Consider the following 26,824-nt stretch of genomic DNA (forward strand, 5'->3'; position numbering starts at 1 on the left):
AGACAGACAGACAGACAGACAGACAGACAGACAGACAGACAGACAGACAGACAGACAGACAGTGACTCGAACAGACATGCAGGGAGAAATATTGAGAGACAGATATATAATAGAGATATAGAAAAAGAGATAGGGAGAGGGGAGGGAGAGAGAAAGAGAAATACGAGGAATGGGGAAGAGATTGAAACAGAGAGCTATGGTGGTATTTTGACCCTAAACAGTATGAAAACAAGGATGTAAAATACTGAGAGAGTGATATGTTGTCAACGATAACGTTGTCAAACTAATTGCATTTGTCTAACATTAACTGACACCGTGTCATGACAACACCTTTGTTTCCGGGGGCCTCAATATTAGACTTTTCCACCAGAGTCTTTGTGTACTATTCGAAAGTGAGATTGTCTGTTCTTAGCAAATATACGTACACGCAACTGTTGAATTTAATCAATTCTTTTGTCTAACTGTCTTTCAGTTGAAAGATAATGGGGGCATCCTTTGTGTTGTGTCAGATGTGAAGTTCATCATCCCTGTATTCATTGAGAAAGGACGATATATGCATATTTAATCCCCTATGAAGCAGCTTTTTATTTTAATTTGAAGCTGTAATTGTGAGAGGGAAAATATGCTAAACGGATTTACCAAGACAGCTGTCCACCTAATCATTTTATATCGTTTTTAGACGCCATTTTCAGAGTTTCTGTACAGTATGCACTCATCAAGTTGAGACACGCATTGCAATAGAATCGGTATCACTTCCTCTTTTCAAGCCATGTATTGTGGTTGTTGTCAAAATGGTAGCTTTTAATACTATTTTCACATTGTTAGAGTAGTTAGTCGTGTTTTAATTTTCTTCCCACGCAATCTCTCACTATTTGGACCCCTGAATCTACCGCTTTTCACGACTCGGAAGTGACGACTTTAAATACATGTATATCCGATATCTAAAACACCCAGCAGACGGATAAAGTTTGCCCACAGGACCATCTGTGCAAGAGACGGAGACGGCGTAACTTCCATTATTCAGGGTTACATGCCAACAAGAAGGTCACCAAACAAAACTCTGTAAGTTTCTAATCATAAATCCACAGACGTTGTTATATCACAAGAATCACCTTGAAATTTAAGTACAAATAAAAGTCCTTTTTTTTATCGTTCGTGTCCACTCTTGTTAAAACCGGATGTTTTTACACTAAAAACTGCTTGTAGATGATGAATTCTGTCGCGTGCCACAATCTGTCATTGAAAAGAGGAAACTACACAAGTAATTTATAGCAAAACATAGAAACAAAAATATTCCTTTTTTTCGAAAGAAAGGTTTTTAACATGGCTCGACATTTTGAGCACTAAGCACAAAGTCTTTTATTAAAGACCAAATATTTCCGTGATAAATATAAATATAACTTGTATACTTGGTCTGGCTTAAACCATTCACGCCCAGTGCAAACAAAACTTCGATACGGTTTTTATTTTACAAGTATTTTGTCCGTCAGTGAAAATGTTTGTTTTTTTCGAATTTCTAAACTCCTAAAATATCATGTATTTTCAAGAATTGTAATTTCGAATAATCTATACAACGTCAAATACACTTTGAAAGCCACGAACACTCTGTGTTGTATTTTTAGAAAATTACAATCGCCGCTCATCATTTGAAGGACAGCCATTTGTTGTTGTTGTTGTTGTTGTTGTTGTTGTTGTTGTTGTTGTTGTTGTTTTAATGATAACAGACAGACGGACGGACGGACAGACAGACAGACAGACAGACAGACAGACAGACAGACAGACATACATACCAAACAAATGTCGACCAAAGAAATCAATCTATAGTGACATGTGTGCCAATCTACCAATATTTTTCGCCATCATCATGACTTGTAGCGTACGACCAGAGTGCAGCTAGCCCCTGGTATAAAGTTTGACAGTTCGACCTTTGACCTCGATGTCTGCTTCTGAAACCTTGACCTGCTGCAAATTTACAAAATACCTGTCGTGACGACAGTCCAGGTGAATTTGACAGGTTTTGTTTTCATGTCAAAATATTCCTAAAATATACGATATCCTGAGTTTAATGGAAAAGGGGTAACCATAGTTTAGAAGTATGGTTTCAAAATCTCGTCTGATATATAATGTAATGTGTCAAGCTACAATAGATGACAATGTTTTCAGTATAAACGTCATGTTGTTGTCTAACTGTCAACAGTATAAGCTTAGGGAGCCTTCAGTCATTACAGGAGGGGGGACAGGGGAATCAAGTAAGGTCTATTGCGTTAAATGAGACTTTCCCCTGTTTCCGATTTCTAAAAAGGTGACCCCGGGCCTCCCTCTCTCTAAAACAAGACCATCCCCGCTGTTTAAATATTTCAGAAACGTTTTAGGGTTAAAATGCTGCCAGACGTGAAAAGGTACATCGGAGTCTCAGAATCAATGGTAATAACTCGATCCCACCGCTGCCACCATATTTATACATTTACAGGCATTAGTTGTTTCCTACTACCACTACTGAAATTCTTTGAAGACACTGCATTAATCGATACCTGTATTTAGATCTAATTGGCAGAGCTGAAGACACTGCATTAATCAATACATGTATTTAGATCTAATTGGCAGAGCTGAAGACACTGCATTAATCAATACATGTATTTAGATCTAATTGGCAGAGCTGAAGGCCACAACTACCACTGAATAGATAGATAAACTACCGACACTGTCAGACTGAGGTCAGGATCCTCCCCAATATCTTACAACACTCTTCACTAATGTGAGAACAACTCTTCCAAGTCTGATCACACCACAACTAAAACACGTTCCATTGCAAGGTGGCAGTTTCACAGTAATTTGACCGATATATTCTTACATTACTGTACAATGTGGCATTGTGGGATCTGGCAGTTTGGGAATATGTGACACCGGTGGCAGCGGTGGGATACAAAAATAACATCATAATACAATGAGTCAAAGTTAAAATAGACCCTCTGCTTATTCCATTTTCTAAAACATGGACCTTCCCAGAGGACTGATTTGTATAATGTGACTCCCAATCCCCCAGCCCTCCCGTCCCCTCCCCCAGCCCTCCCGTCCCCTCCCCCAGCCCTCCCTTCATGCAATTACTGATCAAAGGCTCCCTTATGTGTCATTCTTGAAATGTTGTGAATATGTAGACGGTGATTTATCACCAACCTCGTTTTTATGGTCTTACGTTTAATTTGTTTTTTGACAACTGTGGTTATACATGTGGGGTAACCAGTAAAGTATTCCGTGCAACGAATCGCAAACATAACCTTGCTTGTCAAAACCACTTTAAACCAGTCTTGGAATGTCGATAAGGCAAAATGTCAGTTTAGTGGCTCTTGTAAAATACGACTGAATGTTGCTGTACTACTTGAGTTCTGGTTTTACAAGCCAAACGGGTAACTATATAGCAATGAAAACCCTAAATATAGTCGATGGAATGTAACGTCTGCCAACAATTCTCCCAACTTCCTTCTTTAGTGCTATTCACCACGACTCGACTCAGTGGGTTTGCAAACGTGTTGTTTGTCTCTACATCGACCTTTCCTGCTTGGAGGGCATAGTCAACTTGAGTGGTAGTGATTTTCATACTTGCATCCTATGTGAATTAGTGGCTTGACTAGAATAGTTGGATATTTTCCATGTGCAATCACTGAGTGTGGAATCCAGACTGTACTGTTCCGAGTCTACGTTATACGCAGAAGGATTCCGGGCTACCTATCCGTAAGGTCAGGTCAACTGACGTTACACTAAAACCGAGCAAGAGACAGGGGTGTGTCTGTCAGACGACACGGCCTGGTTAAACCACCTCCAGGGACTAAAACGACTAAAAGGCGTGGTGAATTGATTTAATAAGTTGGTGACTCATGATCGAATGACAGGTTTAGTTCTCTGAATGACTAAAATTGACGTACGTGTTTTAGTCGCAATTTTATCAATTGCGAAACAAGCTTTAACATGTAATTAATAATACAACAGTAAAATACACCAAATCAGCTCAGATAGACATACAATATTTGAATCGAGATCGGTGGATTTTATTTTGTATTAATTACTGGTTTGATTATTGACAATATTTGATGAAGGTAACCAGACACTTAGGTGTTTTATTTATGTTTTATGCGGCCGGTGTCACTGTCCTGTTTATCAGTGTTGTTGTTGTTGTTGTTGTTGTTGTTGTTGTTGTTGTTGTTGTTGTTGTTGTTGTTGTTGTAACTTCTGTGTCGATTAGTTGGCTTTTGTCGACGATGATGATAATATGATGTAACATGATGGTGGTGTTGGCGATGATGGTGATGGTGGGAAGGAGGATAAGGATGGTGGTGGTGGTGGTGGTGATGATGGTGGTGGTGGTGGTGATGGTGATGATGATGGTGGTGATGATTGTGGTGGTGATGGTGATGGTGATGGTGGCGGTGGTGATGGTGGTGATGGTGGTGGTGATGGTGGTGGTGGTGATGGTGGTGGTGGTGGTGGTGATGATGGTGGTGGTGGTGGTGGTGGTGGTGGTTGTAGTGGTGATGGTCGTGGTGGTGGTGATGATGGTGGTGATGGTGGTGGTGGTAATAGACTTCACATCAAACTTAGAATCACCACTGTTCGCTGACTACTGCTTTCTCAATGATGATATTAACTGTGATGGCAATGTGGTGACACCGTGATATGATTAATACAGGGTCAGCAACATGTCAAAATATGTTCAGTCATGAATGGCATCACTGGAAAGCATCGTTATCAACTCCAAACAACAGATAGATAACTTATCCAGGTAGATAACTACATCATTCCTGTTCAACATCCGGACCTAAAATTTCATCTGTTCATTCACATCCATTATCTACCAAACCACGCGTTGCTCCTATTACAACTTACTGCAGCAATCCCAAACAAATGTTGCCAATTCGACACATCATCATCGCAAGACATTTCCAGAATAAATCAAAATAAATTAACATGCAAGTCGACAGTTGTGCTTTTCATGTATTCAAGTGTTGTATATTTTATTTTATTTTTTTTAAAATTGAGGACTATATATATTCCACATGATTTGGACCAACACGTGATTCTTTCGTCACAGTGATTATGACGACACAGACCACACTATTTACTGGTTCAACGACCGGTGATCACCTCGGTGACAGCATGCGTAATATAAATACTATTCATCATTTACTATTTTACTTCGAATATATCATTTCATCATTTTTTAGTATATATTATTCCTCCACCCTTGCCATTGTATAATGACCACTGACTCATCCATATACTGGTTAATGTTTAGAATTATTCTACCCTACTTTACTATTGTCAATATTTTGTTGTCTATTTGTAAACAGTCAAATTGGTGACGTCATCACCAATACTGTAGTTTTCTGTGGGTCTTTCTATCATTCAAACCATTATGATCAAAGACGGGCATGAACGAGATAGAGATGTTATCAGTCCCCAGACTGTTTTCATTGAGTTCTGTAACTTTCCTCATATCGGTTCAACGTTTCTGATAATGGACCTTCCTTTCTAGGATGTTGCTGAGGTCTATTTTTATCGTTTCATTTGTTAGTAGCAAAGATCAAGGATGTATTGTGATAGATCACATCAAATATCTTGGAGCTGACAGGGTGGATGTTCACTAAGTTTGTAATGATTGGGGTGAGCGTACACCGTTCACACCTGTCGTGCCACATGCCAAATGGTCATCAAATACAAATACAAATACAAAGTGATTGGTTTTCCTTTTACGTGTCTTTTTTCCACCGCCTTGCCTTGCTTATTTTCTATTGTTCACCAGTTTATCTGTTTACCAATGTGTCTATTGTTCAGTTTATGTCTGTCAGTATCCCAGTGTCTGTCTGCCTGTCAGTATCCCAGTGTCTGTCTCACATTCAGACAAAAGAGACATCTATACCAATCGCGTCTAACCTCATCTATTCTAAATTCTTTTAGTGGGCTGACATCTATTTAACGCAATAGACCTGCCGACCCTCCTGACTCAAACTGCGAACATTCTCCCTGCGACTCGCAGCGAAGACGGATCCTTTCAGTCACGTCATCTTCCCAACAGATGAATGTATAGACAGTCATCGTTGAAAGCTTGCCAGACGGTGTACCTTGTTTTCATTTTGATTAAGATTCTTCCCTAAACAGGTGTTAACTAGCCACTTCCTATAGTGGCATCTGTTTCGGTCCACTCTATTTCTCACAACTTCAATCTAATCTTCTGTACACCAACAATAATACTTTCCCGCAAACATTCTACCAAAAATGTCGTCCGTGTGAATGTTTGCTTTATTTTAGATTCAGGTAAGGAAAATGCCCATTAGTGCTAGTTTATACTAAAAGCTAGGGTCGAAGGTGATGTCATATTGAAAATATTTGATAAAGCAATCTACTTTTTTTCCCGTAATTTAAGGTTTTACTGGGTGTTATTTGTAAAGTGTGTACATGTCATGTTACATTCCAGTTTAAGCAATCTACTTTACTTTTTGACACATTCATATCGTGGTGTAAAGGTTAAGTACATATACCTTGTCTGTGATATATACAACTATTTAGGTTAGTGTACACCATAAAAATGACCCAATAATGAGATGAAATTATAAGCTAATTGCTTCATTTATCATTTTCAACTTCAGAACCGTGCGTAAACTTTGATTTTAATAATATGTCAAGTTGACCAAATCGTAGTAGTTCACCAAGTTCAAGGTTATGGCAATAAAGCTATTTCTTTCCCCTCCCTTTTGTGTCGGACTTGAATTCTAGGTGTTTTCAGATTAGTAAATATGGTATTCTGTTATTTGTGTTAGTACAGTCCAGATATAATAATAATAATTTATTCCCACGTACAAAATAAATGTGATACAGAACAGAACTAAATATCCTTATGTATATACATAAACATGTTATTCGGGAAAAGGGTGTGGAAGTAGTTGTTACACAACTAATCGAGTCCTCCCCTCACAAAAACATATGACACTCATCATTTAATTTTGCCCTGTTTCAATCAAGACTATTTAACGTGGTAGATGATACATGGAAATACACTGAAATTACAAAATAAATTAAACATGAGCTCTAGATCCCGAAACAACCAGACTGTAGACATTTTTTTAATGTGGTCAAAGTGACATTTTTTTAATATGTGGTCAAAGTGACATTTGTTGAGGTGTTGACAAACAAGAGCGACAATCACATCGGATGCATAAACAGACATTCAGAAGGCAGTGTTGTATGGCTAAGTTTTTCCTTCGTTCCGGTGAAGGTCATTCTCTCTCTCTCTCTCAGACCATCAAAACAAAGTCGTAACCATGTTGTGTGATGGTTTGAGATTCTTGGTAGACGGATTATGCTATGCCTTCACTAGTGTTAACGGATCTCTGTGTAAATGGTATGAGACTAGATGAGAAGCACCAATCCCTAGTTTGTAAGGAGCTTTATCTCCCAGTGTTTTTGGGTTTGTAATTTGTTTGTAGTTTATGTAAAGAAAATAGTGTTTTTTACTTTTTAGATTTTTACCCTGTTACTAGTAACATGGCTGTATTTTAGGAAGATCTCCCTGACAGTGATCACGTGACATCCAGGATAGTAAGTACTTCATGAGTTTCATCAGTAGTACATCATATCATGATCTAATTATATTTTGTAATCACTCACTTTGAGATCATTTAATATATGAAAGCACAGTTGTGTCTTTTTATATATTTTATTTTATAAAGAACGACAAAACTGTGGCAAGTCTACTACGAGATTTAGATATGCAACCTTTCTGTGACTAGAGTTTGTTTATATGATATAATAGCCTTACTAGTAGTAGTATAAACTTATTTATGGTTTGATAAATCCCCCATGACAATACCATAAACATGTCAATATCCACGGTTTGTTGTTATTCTTTATTTATGTCACCTAATCGTAAAGTACACTTCAACTTTATGTATGTTTACTTTTTACCTTTTGTATTTGTTTCTGTTTTTATTTGCTATTGTTTTCGGTCAGTATTTTATTGTTGCCATTTCGGCGGGTGGGACAAAGTTAAAGGCGAGAGAAGATGACAAATGGTCGTTCTTTTGTTCTGGGGCAACTACAACTTTTATACTAGTAATTCAATGGTTCAAAACTTTTGTTTATGCTTTCATGTGAATTTATTTGTATTGATTATTTGTATCAATTTAGTCTCAAGTTGGAATCATAGACCTTATGCTGGAATCCGCAAAACAATTTACAGGAAAATAAAATTCTATCAATTTTGGCGCGAAATATAATGTACTCATTCTAAATAATAAGCTTATGGTATCATTTATATTATTTCTATGAATCCAGTCTCTAATAAAGTTTGACTTCGCCAAAAAGTCTATTTTTCAAAACGTGCACTTTTGTTGAAATAAAAGTATGAAGAAACTCGGGTATAAAAAAGTTTAGATCGAGGTTCAAATGACTAGCCTGTTTACGGTACTTGAGAGGGGTACTTGATTGATCTCGTCGTAAGATGTAAAGGGATAAACCAACCAAAGGCGACACTGTAAACAGACTAGAAAATGACAAGATCTTGGAGAAAATATTACTGGTCGTTAAGATGGGATTAGGTGAATGAAATACTATTTACTGAAAGTACATTACAGACAAGTAAGAAAGTGAGACTAGTTGTGTGGTCTGGAAAGTTACTTCGGTTGCTAGCAAAATACTATGCTTTAGTAATGACGTTCTCTTTTGTGCATAGTCTCCATAAAATCATTTTCAAAGTAACTTTTGGAGATCATTTTCAGACAAACAGAGACAAAAGGCGTAAACATTCCTGTTTAGTAAGAACACAAAAGAACATTCAAGATGGTGTCAAGTATTGAACCGACTTACTTAGCAATGGATGAAAACAAAGAATTGTAAGAACGATAAAGATGTATTTAGTGCGGGTCTCGGCACGTGTCGCCTGCCCATATTGTCAAGTTGACAACCGCCAGTGTGTCATCGACAGTAATTGTCATCTCATCGACAACTAGACAAAGAGTGCTCGTTGTGAGAAGAGAAGACACGTGCCGCGATACATATATAAGCCACAACATAATGAATTCACAGAATGACAGGCAAACGTTATTTTTTTTCATATAACAACGTTTCTCCTTTTCTCTCCTGAAACGTCTCCATAACTTGTCTTGGCAAGATTTTCCGTTGGAAACCATGTTATTATGGCATTAGCGGATCACGTGACCATGGCCCTTATCGGTGTATTTCTATGCCTACCTTTGACTAAAACATTAGCAAGTTTGCTGAAGATAAGAAATATAATGTAGTAATTAAAAACGACGTTTGGAATATTTGGTGAAGTGATTTAGATAGTTTCACTACTGTCAGACAACGATAAAACCTAACCTGGTCTCAATCCTTTGCTTTCCAAATACTTACTGAATGTCAAATTTTGACGTTGTCATTTTTGACGGACGAACTGTAGTTTGACAACGATGTTTGATAACCTTTTGTGACAAGTCGCTTGCAAAAACAACACAAAGGCGACAACTTATCGTTTATAAAGACTCCGTGATAACATTTTATGAAGTCGCTGAAGAATTTACACAATACGTGAAATGCTTTCATTTTTTAGAAAAGATGCAAATATCTAGTTACGACCAATTGGCAATGTACTTGACGGATATATTACGAATAAAGACGGCTTGTTCTCGTATGGACACATTACGATCTCAATAAGCACGTTGTAAAGTTTTGGGTGTTTAATGTACAGAAATAAAAGTACACAGAGTACATCAGCATTACAAAGAAAGCGTGGCTATAATTTGGAGCAAACACAAGTCTTGATATTGTTACTATCCAAGCTGGCGCACACTTTTCTTGTTCAAGTGACAAGGGCCCAGCAAGCTGGGACAACCTGATAATAGTAGAAGCTATGAGTTCTCTCCATGCGTTACACAATACTTTTATAATAATGTGTAAAAGCTGGTACAAAGATACTTAGATTTCAAACTCTGTTTTTTTAACAAAGAAACACCCCTTTTATTTTCGATATAATCTGTTATTTTGTGTCTTCCAACATTACACAATATTCTCTACTTCTGATATATTTTCGATTCGCGGTTTCCCCCGATTCTTTTTCTCTTCAAATCCTGAGGTATGTATACCCTATATTTGGATGTTTGGTGATATCGTTTCGTATTCATGTTGTGGGTTTGTCGGACACAGATCCGAACAAAGCTGCTGCTAATATTGAAGTGGAAAGTTGAACGGGTATGATTTTTTCTTAGCTTTCATGAACATAACCAAACAGATATCCGTCGAGACAATAGCACATTGTAAATAGCTAAAAACAAACATTTTCCTACCCTCATATCTAGTCATGTCGTATGGTAAGAAAGCTACTATAGAAAGAATGAATGGATCCCTCGTTTTTGGATGGTAACAAAGAGACAACGAGGCCACTTGCGGTTGATTTATTAAGTTGGAACACAAACTGTCGAACCGCCGCTGTCAAAGCTCCGAGTTACTTTTGTGACTTGTTTAGAAATAAACTTTATTACGTCACACGTCTGTGTCTTTTACCCTTTTGCCGCTGATGTCTAGATACCCCTGTATCTTTCTTGAGTTTACTCTCTTATCAGTTGTCACATCTATGAAGGATTAACACTGAAAAAAAAGCCGATGTAATGTCAACATTTGACTGGCGAGACTTGTCAAAAGTGCTAGTCGTAAACAATGTTGTATATTTCATGCATTGTGTCAACAAAGCCGTGTCTATTTCATAGCACACTGTACGCAAAAGAAACTATGGTGCTGTGTCAAAAAACATATCTGTACCGACTGTTGTTCAATTTCGATAAAAACCAGAAAGCACGCTTTCTGAGTTGTCGGGACACGATTAAGTCACCGGAGCTATGAATGTTTGACCCTTTGTATGTTTTTATCTGAATTATCAATTGTACTCACTAGGTTAACGCATTGTTCTATTGTTCCATTCGTCTTCTTGTAGGCGTGGTTACGGCACACCTTGCAACCCTTCTGATTGGCTAAGCAGTATTTAAATACCCGTATGTTATCCCACGTGGCTTGTATCTGTCAAAAATCGTCGTGATATACACAGAGAGTCATTTACGCTGACACTCACGTAGTGGCTACTACTACTACCACGAGCTTCACGGCGTGTAAAACCTGTCACTTTACCACCACAAGTCTGTGTCACATACTGAATCCATAAAAGTCTAGAATTCAAGTCCAGTCGCGGTAAGATGAAGCCTAAACGAGGTGAGTTGACGTTTCTTGTCGCATTTATTGTAAACAGTGACAGTTTTTATGCCTTCTTTTAAAACAACTAATGTAGTACTAGTGTTACAAGTGAACATAAACCTGTTGCAGGCCAACATGTGGATCAACAGCGAGCACAGGTATGGTCGACACAGAGAGAAAAAAAGTCACTTAAAATAACTGAAATTGTTATCATCTAAACTATGTATATAGTGAGTGCAAAGCTAGTCTACAGTGTCCATCGTGTTCATTTCAGCGACAACGTGCTTACTTCAACATCGGATAGAACTTGACCAGCAGCGTGGCTATTTATAGGCGCATTTTCATTTCAGCGGGGCTGTCAACGAGTGTGTCGAAACACAATCGCACAACCATATGTTTTGACGTACGGTGAATCAGCTTGTCACTCCATGCCTTTGTCTCGCCTCTACCCCAAAATGGCAATTTATATTAGTCACTTTTATGTACAATAACATCATTCAGTAGTATATTTGGCTATCACGAGTTCCAGCTGACGTAACAACGTGTTGAAATTTCAAGTCATGGTCAAGTGATACCCCTACTATGTACATGTACACATATATAGATATTTATATAGTCACTTCACGCACTGATAAGCTGGGACAATTTTTTATCCACGCTTGGGGAGAAATGAGACCCCTTCTTTATTGAAACCGGCAGCATTTGCCACAAATTTATAATGATTGTTACAATTGAAACAAACAATATCGTATTCCCTAGTGACTTCGTCATTTTCGTCTCTCGAGCTTCAAACGGGAGATTCGACCTTGCTTGCTTCAGCATGTCTGTTTCTTTACAAATAGTACGTCTTTGTGTACATTTGTAAGGACGAGACCTTCTCTCTACATTGAAAACATATATAGCGAATCCCTTCATCATGTATGTGCGAACATACCACTGAAGTATTAGCGTGTGACAATGTTGTCATGTTTAAAATGCTGTGTGTGTTTCTAGAAACACAAAAATGATACTTTGTATGTTAAATGTTGCGACTTTGTGTTCATTTCCGCTGGCAGAAATAACGTACCGCTGACTCTATCGACTTCTTTTGTTTTAAACAAAAGGATTGTCACACCGCTAATTTACGGAAGGTTGACAGCTTTGAGGAAGCGGGTAGCATGTTCTCGTCTCGGTTGTCTTTGTGTCCTTGTCTACGCTGCGGGAGGTGCGATCGAAACATTATGTACATTTTCGTGGGCATGCTTAAATAAAATGCCCCCCCCTTCTACCATGCCATTGTACACACATTTTTGAACTAATATGGGTACTGTATGTCAACATTAAATTTTCTGTGTCAAACGAACCAATCTGAAGCCGTCCAAATGACGGCCAACGTTTACAATTCAAATAAGTTTGTCATTACTATTGTGGACTCGATTGAAAGCCTCATTACATTACCGATGCATTTACTATTTTGCTAATTCGCCATTGTCAGACACTTGTTCCCCCTTCCGTTGTCTACTCAGTAATCGACGGTTCGAATTCGTGTCGCGGCATGTGTAACTGGATATGTAAAGACCAGTGTGTGTACAATTTGATAAGCAACTCATGGGAGGGGGAGACGCTAATCGTGGTTTCCGGTCTTTTTAATGTTAGGAGATTTCCGTTCAAATCCACACTTTGTGTTTTAGGGTCGTGTGTTGCGGTTAAATCGTTGGAACATGTGGACATGAAATGAACAAACTATTTTGTGTACAAGTACTCTACACAAGTCTATATAGGTAAACAGTTGAGTGATTTAACTAGTTGACGAAAACAAAAGAAGTTTTAGAACTAACCCGCATGCACATGCACTTGAATAGTGTATAGTAAAGTGACGATACACATCGATTTTATTTAAAGGTGTGTGTAACTACAATATAGTTTTATTGTCAGTTTTCTAGTTTGGAGTTTGGAGAAGATCACTGGAAATTTATGACAAATGCTTTACTTCTGCCAAAATTGACATCGAAAACCTGGGTCATCGGTCACGCAAAAAATAGACCTGTTTTTCTGACAGATTCCGCCCTCGGTCCTGTCATGTTTAGATGCTAACAAAAACACTTGTTTGGTGTTGGCAAGTGTATAGCCGCAGTAAATCAATTTGCTTCAATAGACATTAACAAGGCCATTCAAGGGGAGAGATTGTTCGGGCGACGTTCAGTCAATTTTTCAAGACAACTGTGTAAATGTCACGCCAATCAGATCTTGTACCCAGCCAGGTCACTTGGTTTACTGGCCATGGTGTACGAGGGTTGCATTTGTCAATATACTTTGCCAACCATTTTACCTTGAAAACGACTGTCTGTCCTTTGCACAATCAGTGATTGGATCGACATTTGTAAATTGGTCCGTTTAAAAGCCGTCAACTTTGACACTCGAAACTGTTGCCTTTACTGATAAAGGACACGGTAGTGATAGCAGTCTGTCACTGAATCCATATATTAATGAAGTTACGTTATATTTTTGTTAAGTTATATATTGCATGGCTTCGTTATCGTATGCCAAATACATTACATACAGGTATATATTTAGTGTTCTCTATGGTGATAAAACTCAATTTGTAATCGTAATTATCTTTCTCTTTCAGTTCGTAGCTCTAAGATCCGTTACCTTGACAACAGTTTCGAGGATTCCTACGACGCGGAGATGCATGTTTCAAATCGAAAACATCGGTCCGAGAGTTCGTTTGCAAAGAAACGACGAGGAAATCTGCCTAAAGATGCAGTGAATGTGTTGAAAAACTGGCTCTACGATCATCGCTTGAATGCGTATCCTAGCGACCAGGAGAAGTTGTTACTTTCACGTGAAGCAAATTTAACAATTTTGCAAGTTTGTAACTGGTTCATCAACGCCAGGAGACGAGTGCTTCCTGAAATGATACGTCGTGATGGAAGGGACCCAACAGAATACACCATAAGTCGAAAAAACACAGTCAAGCAAGTGACTTCTTCGCCGATGAAAAAAGAAAAGCATAAATGTCACAAGCAAAACAAAGCTGTGGACAAACATATCCATGACGACGACGACGAATCTGATAAGCATCGACTACAACCAGAAAAGGCACCAGACACCCCTCCATACACCCCAGCAGACAATTGTGCCTATGTACCCCCACCTTACTTTTCAATGTCATATTCACCGGACCCCCAGGGGAGTTACCACATCAGGGACGAATATAATAACTTGTATTACAACAACATAAAGACGGTTACGGGCGTTGATTATGAAAACCAGCGTTACACCACTAATGTGCACTCCACAACTCAAACGACATGTCACAACTTTGTTGACAACGGTATCATAGCTTGCAGACAAACAAGTATGGACTTTGACAAGGCGAAGAATTTCAGAGATAAGAGAACAGAATGTGAGCGCTCTAACTCCGCGTCACCTACACCTCCCGAACAAACACCGCCCCCTACTCCTCCCAGTCGCGGTGAAGAAGACGTCTTTTCGCGCTTCAGAATCCTAGTGGACGTCGCTATCAGTAAAATGAAAGAACTTGAAAAAGAAGAAGAAAAAAGGAGTCACCAGTGTTTGACAGCTACCGAGTTGTCAAGATCGTGACGTCATGAAATGTGGGAACCGAGCCAAAACATTGTCTGAGACGGATCATCGCAACGTGCCTGGATATTTCGAGGGTCGACTTTTGTAGCTTTGACCTTGAAGGTCTGTACACCTCATGACTCCACGTTTCATTTGAAATGAACTCTTTTTGGGGGTATTTTTTTCCTCAGTAATGTATTACCTTATTTATCGTACAAGATATTTTTTTAAAGCCTGTTACCAAACAGCATTGTCGCGTAGCGAACTTTAGTATGCATTTATTGTATTATATTTAGAGTTGCCAAATTTTTAGACATTTGTTTCCATAGTGACTAGCTGGTCAGTAGCTTTTTAATTTTTGATCTAAAATATTATATATTAACTTTTTTTTGCAATTGCGAATTAATTACATAGTTCATAATGGTAGATTTTGACCATTTTCAATTTTGATATTTTTATAGTGTGCTTGCTTCTACTGTGCAGACCAGATTGTGGTTTCTATTCTATTTCACCATAGCACATATGGTCCTTTGCATTCAGGCAATATTACTTTGTGCCGTAGTGAAAGAAGGCAAATTTTATTTTTGTGAATTATTTTTTGAACACCACAATTCAAAAGTAGGAAAAAAAAGAGGTTTTTTTGAATGTTTGGAAAGTGGTCATTTCATTTGTAGTAATGTTATGCGTGTAAAATCAGGAATTAGCAACATGTGAGTGACAACCAATGAAATGTCGCCACCTGATTACTTAATTTGCATATTTGTAATCCTCCCCCCATGTGAATTTCTCCGAGAATATATGAATTTTTATTTTTATTTTAAAAGACATTATGACTTGTACTTGGGACGTTTTTTGTACATAAAGAAAAACTGATACAGTAAAAAAACAACATTCTACAATAAATAGAACAATTTTATGTGAACTACTTTTAGTCTGTCAAATCATTTTGTTGATCAAACTGTCACGATGTGAGAGTACGAGAGTAGAAGCTGTGTCTGTGTGTCACTGTGTGTGTAAAGTTATGTCAGTATCTCGTAGTCGTTATCAACGAAAACATGCATAAATTACCTGCCACCATTCTGAACACTTATCGTTTACGTTATCTAAAATTTGACACAATTTATCTTCTAAGAAATCAAGAATACAATTAGACACGGTTCAGCTGCAATCAGTGAGGAGTGGTACTTTATTGGATTTATATGGAATTTTCAATAGTTTGTTTGTTCGTAGTCTTATAGCACCATACTCCACCTTTGTTTCTTGTGCCACGTTGACTGGAAACACTACAATTTTCAAATATATTTGTGATTTGCAGACATCAATGAGAGTTTTGAGCTGTCGATTCACAGCTGGTCGATACCATTGTCAAGTGGTGGACTAGATTCTAATACCCTCCACAACAGTTACTTTATACTGGTAACGTAATTCTTTATTCTTCCCTACCTTGCACGTTGTATCATAATCTTTGAAAAAAAATAATGTTCTCTTTTTTTCACACTTTAACATCTGTTTGAAACTATCCACCCGTTCATCCATTCTGTGATCTCTGCTGTTCGTGGTTTGTTATTCTCTTTTTCATACTGATCCTAGTATATTGACACTAGTCCGTTTTGTTTGGATCTGCCCCCCCCCCCCAAGTTGATAAATCGAGTAAATGTCCCATGTGGCAGATGTTGAACTTGACTATCCTTCTATCGTACACCTTTCTTTAATTAGAGTCGATCGTATTAAAATGATCTGTTTGTCATCTGTAATGATCCGTGCCTTCCAAACATATCCTACTAGATCGAAAATAAAACCATGTGATATTTTTCATATCTTTAGCATCGCTACCCTATGATCTACTACACAAATGTAGTTATGGACCAGCCCTACATTTACGGGGCTTGTTACATTAATTTGGCGGGAACCGTCTGCACAACCTTATCGTCACAATTGATTTATTTTGTAAACATAGTGTAGCATATCGAACACACGGTATGTACAAGTGTCACTGCAGTGCTTTGTGCAATTCTGCTGCCCTCCATTCATTAACAATTTACTCCTCAATTTGTCAATATTTTCCTCATCGAAATTTAGATTCTCAAATATGTTAGTTTTCCCACGCATAAGTGATCGTTCAGTGGTATATAGTATTTCACAATAATCTATCAAAATGGGAAAGCACTGCTCCAATTTCATACGTTTTAATTGTGTCTAATTTTAGAAGCTAAATAGTGACCCTAAAAGGCTCTGTCTCGTATGACCTCACAGTTTCTCTCCACAAAATTATTTAATCTGTGAACAGGTGGGTGCTATCACCATGGCAACAACGCATCCTTCAGATTCAGCCCTCATTTTTTTTACCAGAATATTTATCTTTCGACCGATTTTAATGTGAACAATAACAAAGAAACCAGGATTTTTGTTTTCGTTCATAGAAAAATACCATCAGCTGGAGAACGGGGGACATTATAATGTAATTCCAAATCGTCAATTATTTTCCTAGAGGTGACGATAGTGATTAATAAAGACAGCATTATTCGGTAACATGTGTGACTCAATGAGAGAGAGAAAGAGAGAGAAAGAAAGAAAACTAAATGTAACGAACGCGAATGTCTATTTTTGTCAAATTTTAATTAACAATGGCTAAACGTAATCTCTCCTAATATAAGCCGGTGGATCCCCGGTTCTTAAATAAGCCTATGGGAACATATCGTAGTGACACTTGTGTACCGTATTTACCAAAAGAGCATAGTGCTTGCATTTCTTTCATAACTGATAACTGTTATCATACTTTTAATTTTTTTATTAACCAACACGTAAGTGTCGGACATTAAACCGTAAGCATAGACCAGTCACTGATGATTTGTTATCAACGTGGGTTTGCAACCAACCAGTACTATACGGCGTGAAGTACGTGTTACTTGCATGCTGGGTAACTGTTCGGGGTATGGCGTGTTGCAATCGTATTGAATGCTTACCAAGCTGTCAAAGCCTGTTAGTCTGTGTACCCCATTCAAAGTTCTGATATCTTAAATTGCTGATTACTTTAAAGAATGTTATAACTGAAACGGTGCCACTTAATCGGCTTGAACCAAAGTCTAGCTAACGTTTCACCTATTTGGATATACACACCCTTTCTGATTATTGACCAACAAAGACCGCGACTGAATTTACTCAGAAAAAAAACAGAGACCGACAGACCCGTAATACGAGTATTACTAATGTTTCTAGCATACGTATCGAGTAACGAAGTCGGATAGCATGAACATCATATTCTTCGGCGAATCGATACGTACAGCTAATTCCGTATGTCTGTATATATGCACGATATTTCGTACGTCATTGTAATTTTAGTCAAAACTGAGAACGTTTTTTACCATTCTGGTTCATTTTCATGTTTTAATTTTAGAAAAGACGAACATATGCAGTCACGGTGTATTTATAATAGCACTTGTATAAAAGTAGCTATCGTGTCCCCCTGTGGAAATGAATTAAACACAGACAAAGGCGGCTACTTCAGAACGCTACCGGTTATTCTGTATTGAGTCGTGCGATAACAACTCAGGGATTGGGAACATTTCAACCCTTCGTATTTTCCATCGAGTCTAAATATATTTGTACTTGATTTGGAGATAAAATGAATTCAAAATTATTGACACATTTGTTGTTTGATAATTTGATGATTTCATGTCAAGTTTATATTTTATATGTTTTAATGACAAGCATGGGTTTCCCTACCATCGTAAGACTCTACAAATGTGGGTTACTAACAGGTGGTTGAGTTTCCTTTATGTAAAGGTACGCTTCTGACCTTTGGTCCCGGTCTGAACACTTTCCTACCATACTCATTCGAATAATTTTTTTCGCATTCTGCACCTTTTTTTTGACAAATTTTATTACAATATTAGATTTGAATTATAGGAAAATCAATATTGAAGAAAGTATGTCTAAATTTTAATATAAAGTGTGTCACATTGACAAAATTGTTACAAAAATGTTTGAATTGTTATCACGTGTTCGTCTTGGCGAAGGGCTGACTTGCAACCTGGTCTATAATATTTTATCAGTAAACGTTAGGAAAACAACACATTACAGTTCGAATCACAAACTATTTCTATAGGCATATCTACATATATCAAATCATAATGTCATCTAGCCGATAAGTGACGTCACAAAATAAATTTCACCATACGTTAGAAAGAAGAGTTAGACCCAATTGTATGATTGTTTATAATATGGTGACGGGTACAACGATTTAATATGATATGTGTTAGGTACACGACCAAACAACTAAACACGTCACTGTGGTGTCTACAACTTGTCACATTGTAATGTATGACGTAGTAATTTTGATATTTGACATTTACTATGATTTAGAAATCAAAACATAAACCAATATTTGATTTCAAAAAATACGTTCATATTTAATTTGTAATTTCAATGGAATGGAATGAAATAGCTAGTGTGTGTGTGCGTGTGTGTGTATGTGTATGTGTATGTGTATGTGTGTGTGTGTGTGTGCGTGCGCGCGCGCGCTGTCTGTCTGTCTGTCTGTCTGTCTGTCTGTCTGTCTGCGTGCGTGCGTAGGCACGTATGTATGTTAGTAAAGTCATTGTCTGGTAGTAGTGATTTTAAACGACATTATCCGACCAACTGATGTTTTAACTTTTGAGTTGATCACTGAGCAAGAAGTATTACAATTCTATCTGAATTCTCCGTCTCGTTCTAGCCCTTCCTCTAGTAACATGAAGGTGACGCGATAAGTGTATTTAATCACACCAGGTCGTCGTCTGAAATGCCCCCCCCCCCCACCTAGCCTGCACCTCCTCTAACATCAGCAAACGATGCCAAACTAGTTAATGAATCGCAATATGAATTATCATCTCACCGCAATCACGCTGATAGAAGTGTGTACATGTACTGTCAAACGATTCCAGATCGGGATCAAAGGTGAGAGAGTTCACGACTCGTTCTCTTGTTTGTTACATGGTGACTGTACAACAGCAGACACGTGCGTTGTTGTTGTTTTTGTTGTTGTTGTTGTTGTTGTTGTTGTTGTTGTTGTTCTTTTTCATATTTTGTTATTTTTTACTGATACATGTAATATTTGTGTATGACATGCAATTGTCTGTTCGACGTTGTTTCTTGGGGTTTCGGCCTTCATCGATCAAGTCGTGCTCTCACCAACTAGTTTTGTTTGACCCGATAACACAACACACGTACATGGAGTTATATACTAAACTTACATGTCAACAACAAAGAGAAAACTATATAATAACTTATAAACATAGAGTCATATATAACCTTAAAAGTATTGCTTTTGAATCATGCGATTCCGCGACACATGATTTCTCTCCGTCTGGGTTTCTAAATGTTGGCGTCGTGCGACACGGTATTTTGATCTTTGAAAACATTTGTGTCAGATCTAACGAACAATTTTCACTGTGCGTGGTGTGCGACACATACACACTCCGGAACACTAATGGCTGGCAATATATATATATATATCACATTATGAAATGAACATGCACCATCTTGCTGAGTTCTATTGTTTATTTCCTGGAGTACATCTTCTAGCCTTTTAAAACGATGCATTAAAATTGGTTCATTTCTACGGCAACGATGCCGTGACAATGGATTTTTTATGCAAATATACTACAGTGCACCGGCTGTGCCGACATCGTCCAAAACACATGGTAACATCGTGCACGATTGTTGTCTCGCTATTCCAAATTCTGCGTAGCTCTCATTAATTCAATGAAAATATCGATGTTTATTTAAAATAACTGAAAATAGTGATATGTTTTTTTTCTAGGTCTAACTGAAAGTGAAAACGCTATTTTTTTATTTTTGGTTCATCTATCACAAAATATCACGACTGAAATTGACACAAAGCCCCCCTAGTCCGTTTATGGATGATGAAATGTGCAACTCATTCCACTCTGACACCATAGACTATATGTATAGGGTCTATGACACCAAGGTAATTTGTACACGTATAACCCACATGGGGGTCTCGTCCTACTCTGACTGTTCGTCATGGATACCTCGGAGAATGCTGTCGCTTCGAATGAGGGCCTAGTGACCACCCGGTGAACTATTAGAAGCACCCAGTGTGACTACATTTCTCATCACTTCTGATCGACCGTCGTCAACTTCTTTTATAGAAAAATTCCGCGCCAAAATACATCGATGATTTTTTGAATTTTTGGGGGATTATTCAGAGAAAATGAATGAAACGATCAACGTATAGTAAATGGTGACAAAATGTTTGTTTTAAAGCCAGTTTATGTATGTATGTATGTATGTATGTATGTATGTATGTATGTATGTATGTATGTATGTATGTATGTATGAGAGTGACAGGCAGAACGAATGTTCATTACCCTAGCTTCTTCATATCTATTTGAAAAAAGAATAATAATGTAAACAATTACTGGTAAATAACCATTCAAAATTTCACTGGCGCATTATTCGAGTTTGGGCATGATCAGCACGCCGTATGGTTTCAGTTCGACTTACGTCTAACATTTTATAGGCAATCCAAAGTAATCTGTTACTACCAGCCGGGGGTATTGAATGCGAAGGAAAATCAGTCAAACATACGGACACGAGAAAGGTAAACAGCATATTAATTTGAATGCATGCCATGCTAGTCGTATTTATGGTTTCAATCATAAATGAAACGTCTGGTAAAATTTATTCAGATATGATGAGGCCCGGTGTTGATGAGGGCCCCGTGTCAACAATTAGGGATACAGGGACTTTCATAAAAAGGTGAGTTAATATCATTTTGTGTTTGTTTCACTTAAATACTTGTTTGCTCGTATATATTTATTTTCTTTATGTTTACATTTGTATGAAAGCCAGTAAGGGACATTTTGTAAAATAAAAAATAAAAAATAATCTCGTGAGCACGACATAAAATCTTGTGCGCACGACTTACTATCTTGTGAGCACGACATACTATCTTGTGAGCACGAGATGCTATCTTGTGAGCATGACATACTATAAGTCGTGCTTTCGTAACATTTGACTATAAAATGATTTAAAATTTATTTAAAACAAAAGAATTCTCGAAATGAAAGCAAATAAGATACACCACAATGGGAGATAGCAATGATTCGAGGTGGAATGTTTCACCACGAACAACATTAAATTAATGGTAACCATTAGCATTACATGACAGATTGTTTTAAATTTGTACTTTTAACCACATTTTGATATGCAATCATCCATCGATCGTAACGCTCACTCTGTAAACAAACACAATCAAAACAGTATACCACATGTACGCCACGCATGTTGTCTTGTTTACAAAAACTACTTAACCATACAGCCATATTAAAACAGTTCAACTTGGTAAACTGAGACTGAACATGAAATGGAACTAGCACCGTGCGTTAATGTACATGTTAGTGGGATGGCACTGATAGTACAGATCTCTTCAGAGGACACATAGAAAGTGTATATGCTATTACTATACATGGGATACAACTACAAACCATAGCTTTTGTGAATCGCTGAGGGGAAATAGTGCTGAAATAGTCTGACATGCAAGTTAAGTGGTCTGTACAATTCTCTTTTATATTACTAGATGTAATTATCACTACAAGCATAGAGGTATTACTATAATTAGGGAATCCACTAATACCTCTATGCTAAAAGAGACATTGTTCTATCGCCATTTACCGGACACCACCCTCACATCTTCTCATCTATGCAGTCATTCTCTTTGTCAGACATACAAGTCAAAAGTAGATACACGTGTATCTTTGTACAGTATACGTTGTTGATTTCTTTTGAAACGAACACTTGAAGTGAAACTTTTTCACTATCGCTTCCCTCCCAGTAATACCTCCCGTCATACTTTTTGTTAAAATTAAACGAAGCTTTCGTCATTAAAAGTACATTTCAACATCACTTTTGGTGTTTCTATGTGATAATATATTATCATATAATGGATTCATTTAGAGTTTTGCTCCATATGCAGTTTCATTGAAATGGACACGTGTGTGTATGTATGTATGTATGTATGTATGTATGTATGTATGTATGTATGTATGTATGTATGTATGTATGTATGTATGTATGTATGTATGTAAGTATGTATGTAAGTATGTATGTATGTATGCATGTATGTATGTATGTATGTATGTATGCATTTGTTCACGATATATACAATGGTAGGTGCAGGTAGCGAATGTTCATTCCTGTATTATTATAAACATAGACAAATCACTGACAATTATTTGTACAATAATAAAATATAAATGGATCTTAAAACTTGGCTAGTCTATGAATTGTGTGTTTTTATCAATGTCTTAGTACATAATGAGGTCAGAGGTCATATAACATTATCTGATAAAGACAAAAAAGTACAATGTATTGTCAGGTAGATATCCCTGGAAGTTGTAGTCATGGGTGAAATTATTTGTATCACCATGGTCACGATGGACCCTTGTTGTAATTATAGTTTTATTGAAAACTTCGCCGATTTCCTTCGGTTGGCTTGTTACGTACAGCTGGCAAACTAATCCTGAATATCAGTAAATTAAATGGACATTTGGCAAACGTAGGAATAGAATGACGTGGCAGCCAAAGAACCATTATTACTGTAACTACATAACATGTTATTATATAGTTTAGTTTATATACAGCGATCGATGTAACTACATAATATGTTATTACATAGTTTAGTTTCTACAGAGAACTTTCCCACTCTGGTGAAAGTTGTTACACGGACCTATAGCGGTACAACAACCCTTTATACTTCATCAACTCCCTGGGGAGCACAGAAGTCATTGTATACTGTGTAAGCGCATAGTATTGAAGCATTCGCATTAGAACTTCTATCCTACCAGGTCCCCAATTATACAGCTGAGTTGACATGCTTAAATTAGGAAAAGTTAACTTTTTATGTATAGATAATGTATATTTAATGTAATGTATAGATAATGTACAGATAATGTATAGATAATGTATAGATAATGTATAGATTATGCATAGATTATGTATAGATGATGTATAGATGATGTATAGATGATGTATAGATTATGTATAGATTATGTATAGATGATGTATAGATAATGTATAGATAATGTACAGATAATGTATAGATAATGTATAGATTATGCATAGATTATGTATAGATGATGTATAGATGATGTATAGATTATGTATAGATTATGTATAGATAATGTATAGATAATGTATAGATAATGTATAGAGTATATTTACAGTATTGACATCATATTTCTTCTCATCAAGCCTAACTTAAAGTTCTATTTGCCCGGATTTGTCGTGAGCAAGTTTTTCAACTGACCCCTCAGAACTTCTAAACGTCACCTTTTTGCCCGATAGCACAGCTAACAGGAAATAAAATCGTTTTCATTCAATAGACTGTTCAATATCCATAAATACGAAACGTAAACGACGTTATAAAACACTGTAAATAGATAAAGTGATTTGTCATTTACACGTAAACACTGATACATCGTCACGGCGTAATTCACAAATACAATTTTATGAGTTTTGAGTCAAATATATTGTTCCCGCCAAAAAACCTCAGAGAACGATAGGCTACTACTGCTGATTGTCCCCTAACCTTTGTTGAGGTAGAAACTTATATAAATTGGATAAATTATTCCGTAATAAATTGTCAATTTGTCTCTACTTGGATACCATGACTACTAAACTAGTGTTTTTCCTGTTAAGTAGGTCTTTGAATCATGAAGGGGATATTTTATAATGTTGCAATCTAATAATTCTCTTCATATCTAATCTGTAGTAACTAATTTCAGCTCTCAGAATGGGGTGGTAGTAACAAATAGAATTTACCACGAATTTACGACTATCTAATCAACAGGTGGTTCCGTCCTTAATTGAAGTTGCCATGGTGATAGCAGACTCTCTTACCGTTAAACATATGAAGTAGTAAACACTTTACGCAAATAATTCACGCTTTGATTTGCATGATTAATTGGGATATGGGGATGTGTCGTTTATACAAAGTGAATCATAAATTATGTCAAATATTAATATTAGTATATAATAAGTGTGAGAATTAAAATAACAGATAACAGTAGATTTACTGAGATACATGTGGATCATCAAGGTAACTGTCTGCGATGCCATGCCCCCTGGCAAGAAGGGGGAGGGAGGGAGGGAGGGGGAGGGAGGGAGGGACGGGCGGACAGACAGATAGACAGACAGACAGACAGACAGACAGAGAAAGCGACTTTTTAATGAAGGCACACACAGAGGAAAGAGACAGCTACTAGATAGATAGATAGATAGATAGATAGATAGATAGATAGATAGATAGATAGATAGATAGATAGATAGTGAGTGAGTGAGTGAGTGAGTGAGTGAGTGAGTGAGTGAAAGCGAGCGAGCGAGCGTGTGAGTGAGCGTGCGTGCGTGCGTGTGCGTGCGTGCGTGCGTGCGTGTGTGTGTGTGTGTGTGTGTGTGTGAGAGAGAGAGAGAGAGACACACACACTCACAGACAGACAGAAACTAAACATTATACTACTAGATTCTAATGCTGTCTTTGCAGTGTTTGTCAACATTTCAAAGTGGTTTTGATGTAAATGTGTTTAACTCTTGACAATACATCGGGTCCCTAAGGTTGAACATTTTGCTGTGTGGTCTTTTTTAAAGTAATTCAGTTATGTCATAGCTCTGTGTTGTCATGTCATAGCTCTGTGTTGTCATGTCATAGCTCTGTGTTGTCATGTCATATAGCTCTGTGTTGTCATGTCATAGCTCTGTGTTGTCATGTCATAGCTCTGTGTTGTCATGTCATAGCTCTGTGTTGTCATGTCATAGCTCTGTGTTGTCATGTCATAGCTCTGTGTTGTTATGTCATAGCTCTGTGTTGTCATGTCATAGCTCTGTGTTGTCATGTCATAGCTCTGTGTTGTTATGTCATAGCTCTGTGTTGTCATGTCATAGCTCTGTGTTGTCATGTCATAGCTCTGTGTTGTCATGTCATAGCTCTGTGTTGTCATGTCATAGCTCTGTGTTGTCATGTCATAGCTCTGTGTTGTCATGTCATAGCTCTGTGTTGTCATGTCATAGCTCTGTGTTGTTATGTCATAGCTCTGTGTTGTCATGTCATAGCTCTGTGTTGTTATGTCATAGCTCTGTGTTGTCATGTCATAGCTCTGTGTTGTTATGTCATAGCTCTGTGTTGTCATGTCATAGCTCTGTGTTGTCATGTCATAGCTCTGTGTTGTCATGTCATAGCTCTGTGTTTCATGTCATAGCTCTGTGTTGTTATGTCATAGCTCTGTGTTGTTATGTCATAGCTCTGTGTTGTTATGTCATAGCTCTGTGTTGTTATGTCATAGCTCTGTGTTGTCATGTCATAGCTCTGTGTTGTCATGTCATAGCTCTGTGTTGTCATGTCATAGCTCTGTGTTGTTACGTCATAGCTCTGTGTTGTTATGTCATCTTGAAATAATAATTTGTTTAATGTACAGTTGAGTTGAATTGAAGGTAGTCAAGTCAAGACCTATTTTTGTCATTTGTAATCACCTCCATTCATTGGCATTTTGTTGTGCTGTATATTAATCATCATTATCTTTCTATTTATTTATTTACTTCGCAATCCGTTAAAAAAATTACAATTTTCTATATACAAGTAGAATATATTTATCAATAATTTAATATATGACGTACAAACGGCCATTATTTTTATATTAAATGTGAGAAAAGGAATTTTCTATGTACGTTAAATGACATTGACACAGGTCGGAGGTGTTAATGTACCACAAAGGATCATTTTATACGGCAATTTACTGTATGCACCTTGTGTGGTGTGGTGTGGTGTGGTGTTGTGTTGTGTTGTGTTGTGTTGTGTTGTGTTGTTGTATTATTTTGTATACTTATGGATATGTTACTGTTCACTACCTTCATAGACCTATTCGTGTGTTGTGTTATTATGTTGCGTGTATTATTAGAGTTACAGTATTATGAACAATTGTTTAGATTACAATATTGGATTATAAGGTTCTGTCGCGTCGTGTCATCTGGTCTTGCT

At 37.3% G+C, this 26,824-nt stretch overlaps 1 protein-coding gene across 1 annotated transcript; it reads left to right on the forward strand.

Moving 5' to 3' along the window:
* Window positions 1–11,044: 11,044 nt before the first annotated feature.
* Window positions 11,045–15,695, forward strand: LOC144445595 (homeobox protein TGIF1-like). Its single transcript, XM_078135204.1, has 2 exons — window positions 11,045–11,244; window positions 13,835–15,695. Exons 1-2 carry the CDS (start codon window positions 11,229–11,231, stop codon window positions 14,812–14,814), a joined length of 996 nt encoding a protein of 331 aa, XP_077991330.1. The 5' UTR covers window positions 11,045–11,228; the 3' UTR covers window positions 14,815–15,695.
* Window positions 15,696–26,824: the final 11,129 nt, after the last annotated feature.

Source organism: Glandiceps talaboti, chromosome 14 (assembly GCF_964340395.1).
Source record: "Glandiceps talaboti chromosome 14, keGlaTala1.1, whole genome shotgun sequence".
In the NCBI taxonomy this organism is placed as follows: domain Eukaryota; kingdom Metazoa; phylum Hemichordata; class Enteropneusta; family Spengelidae; genus Glandiceps; species Glandiceps talaboti.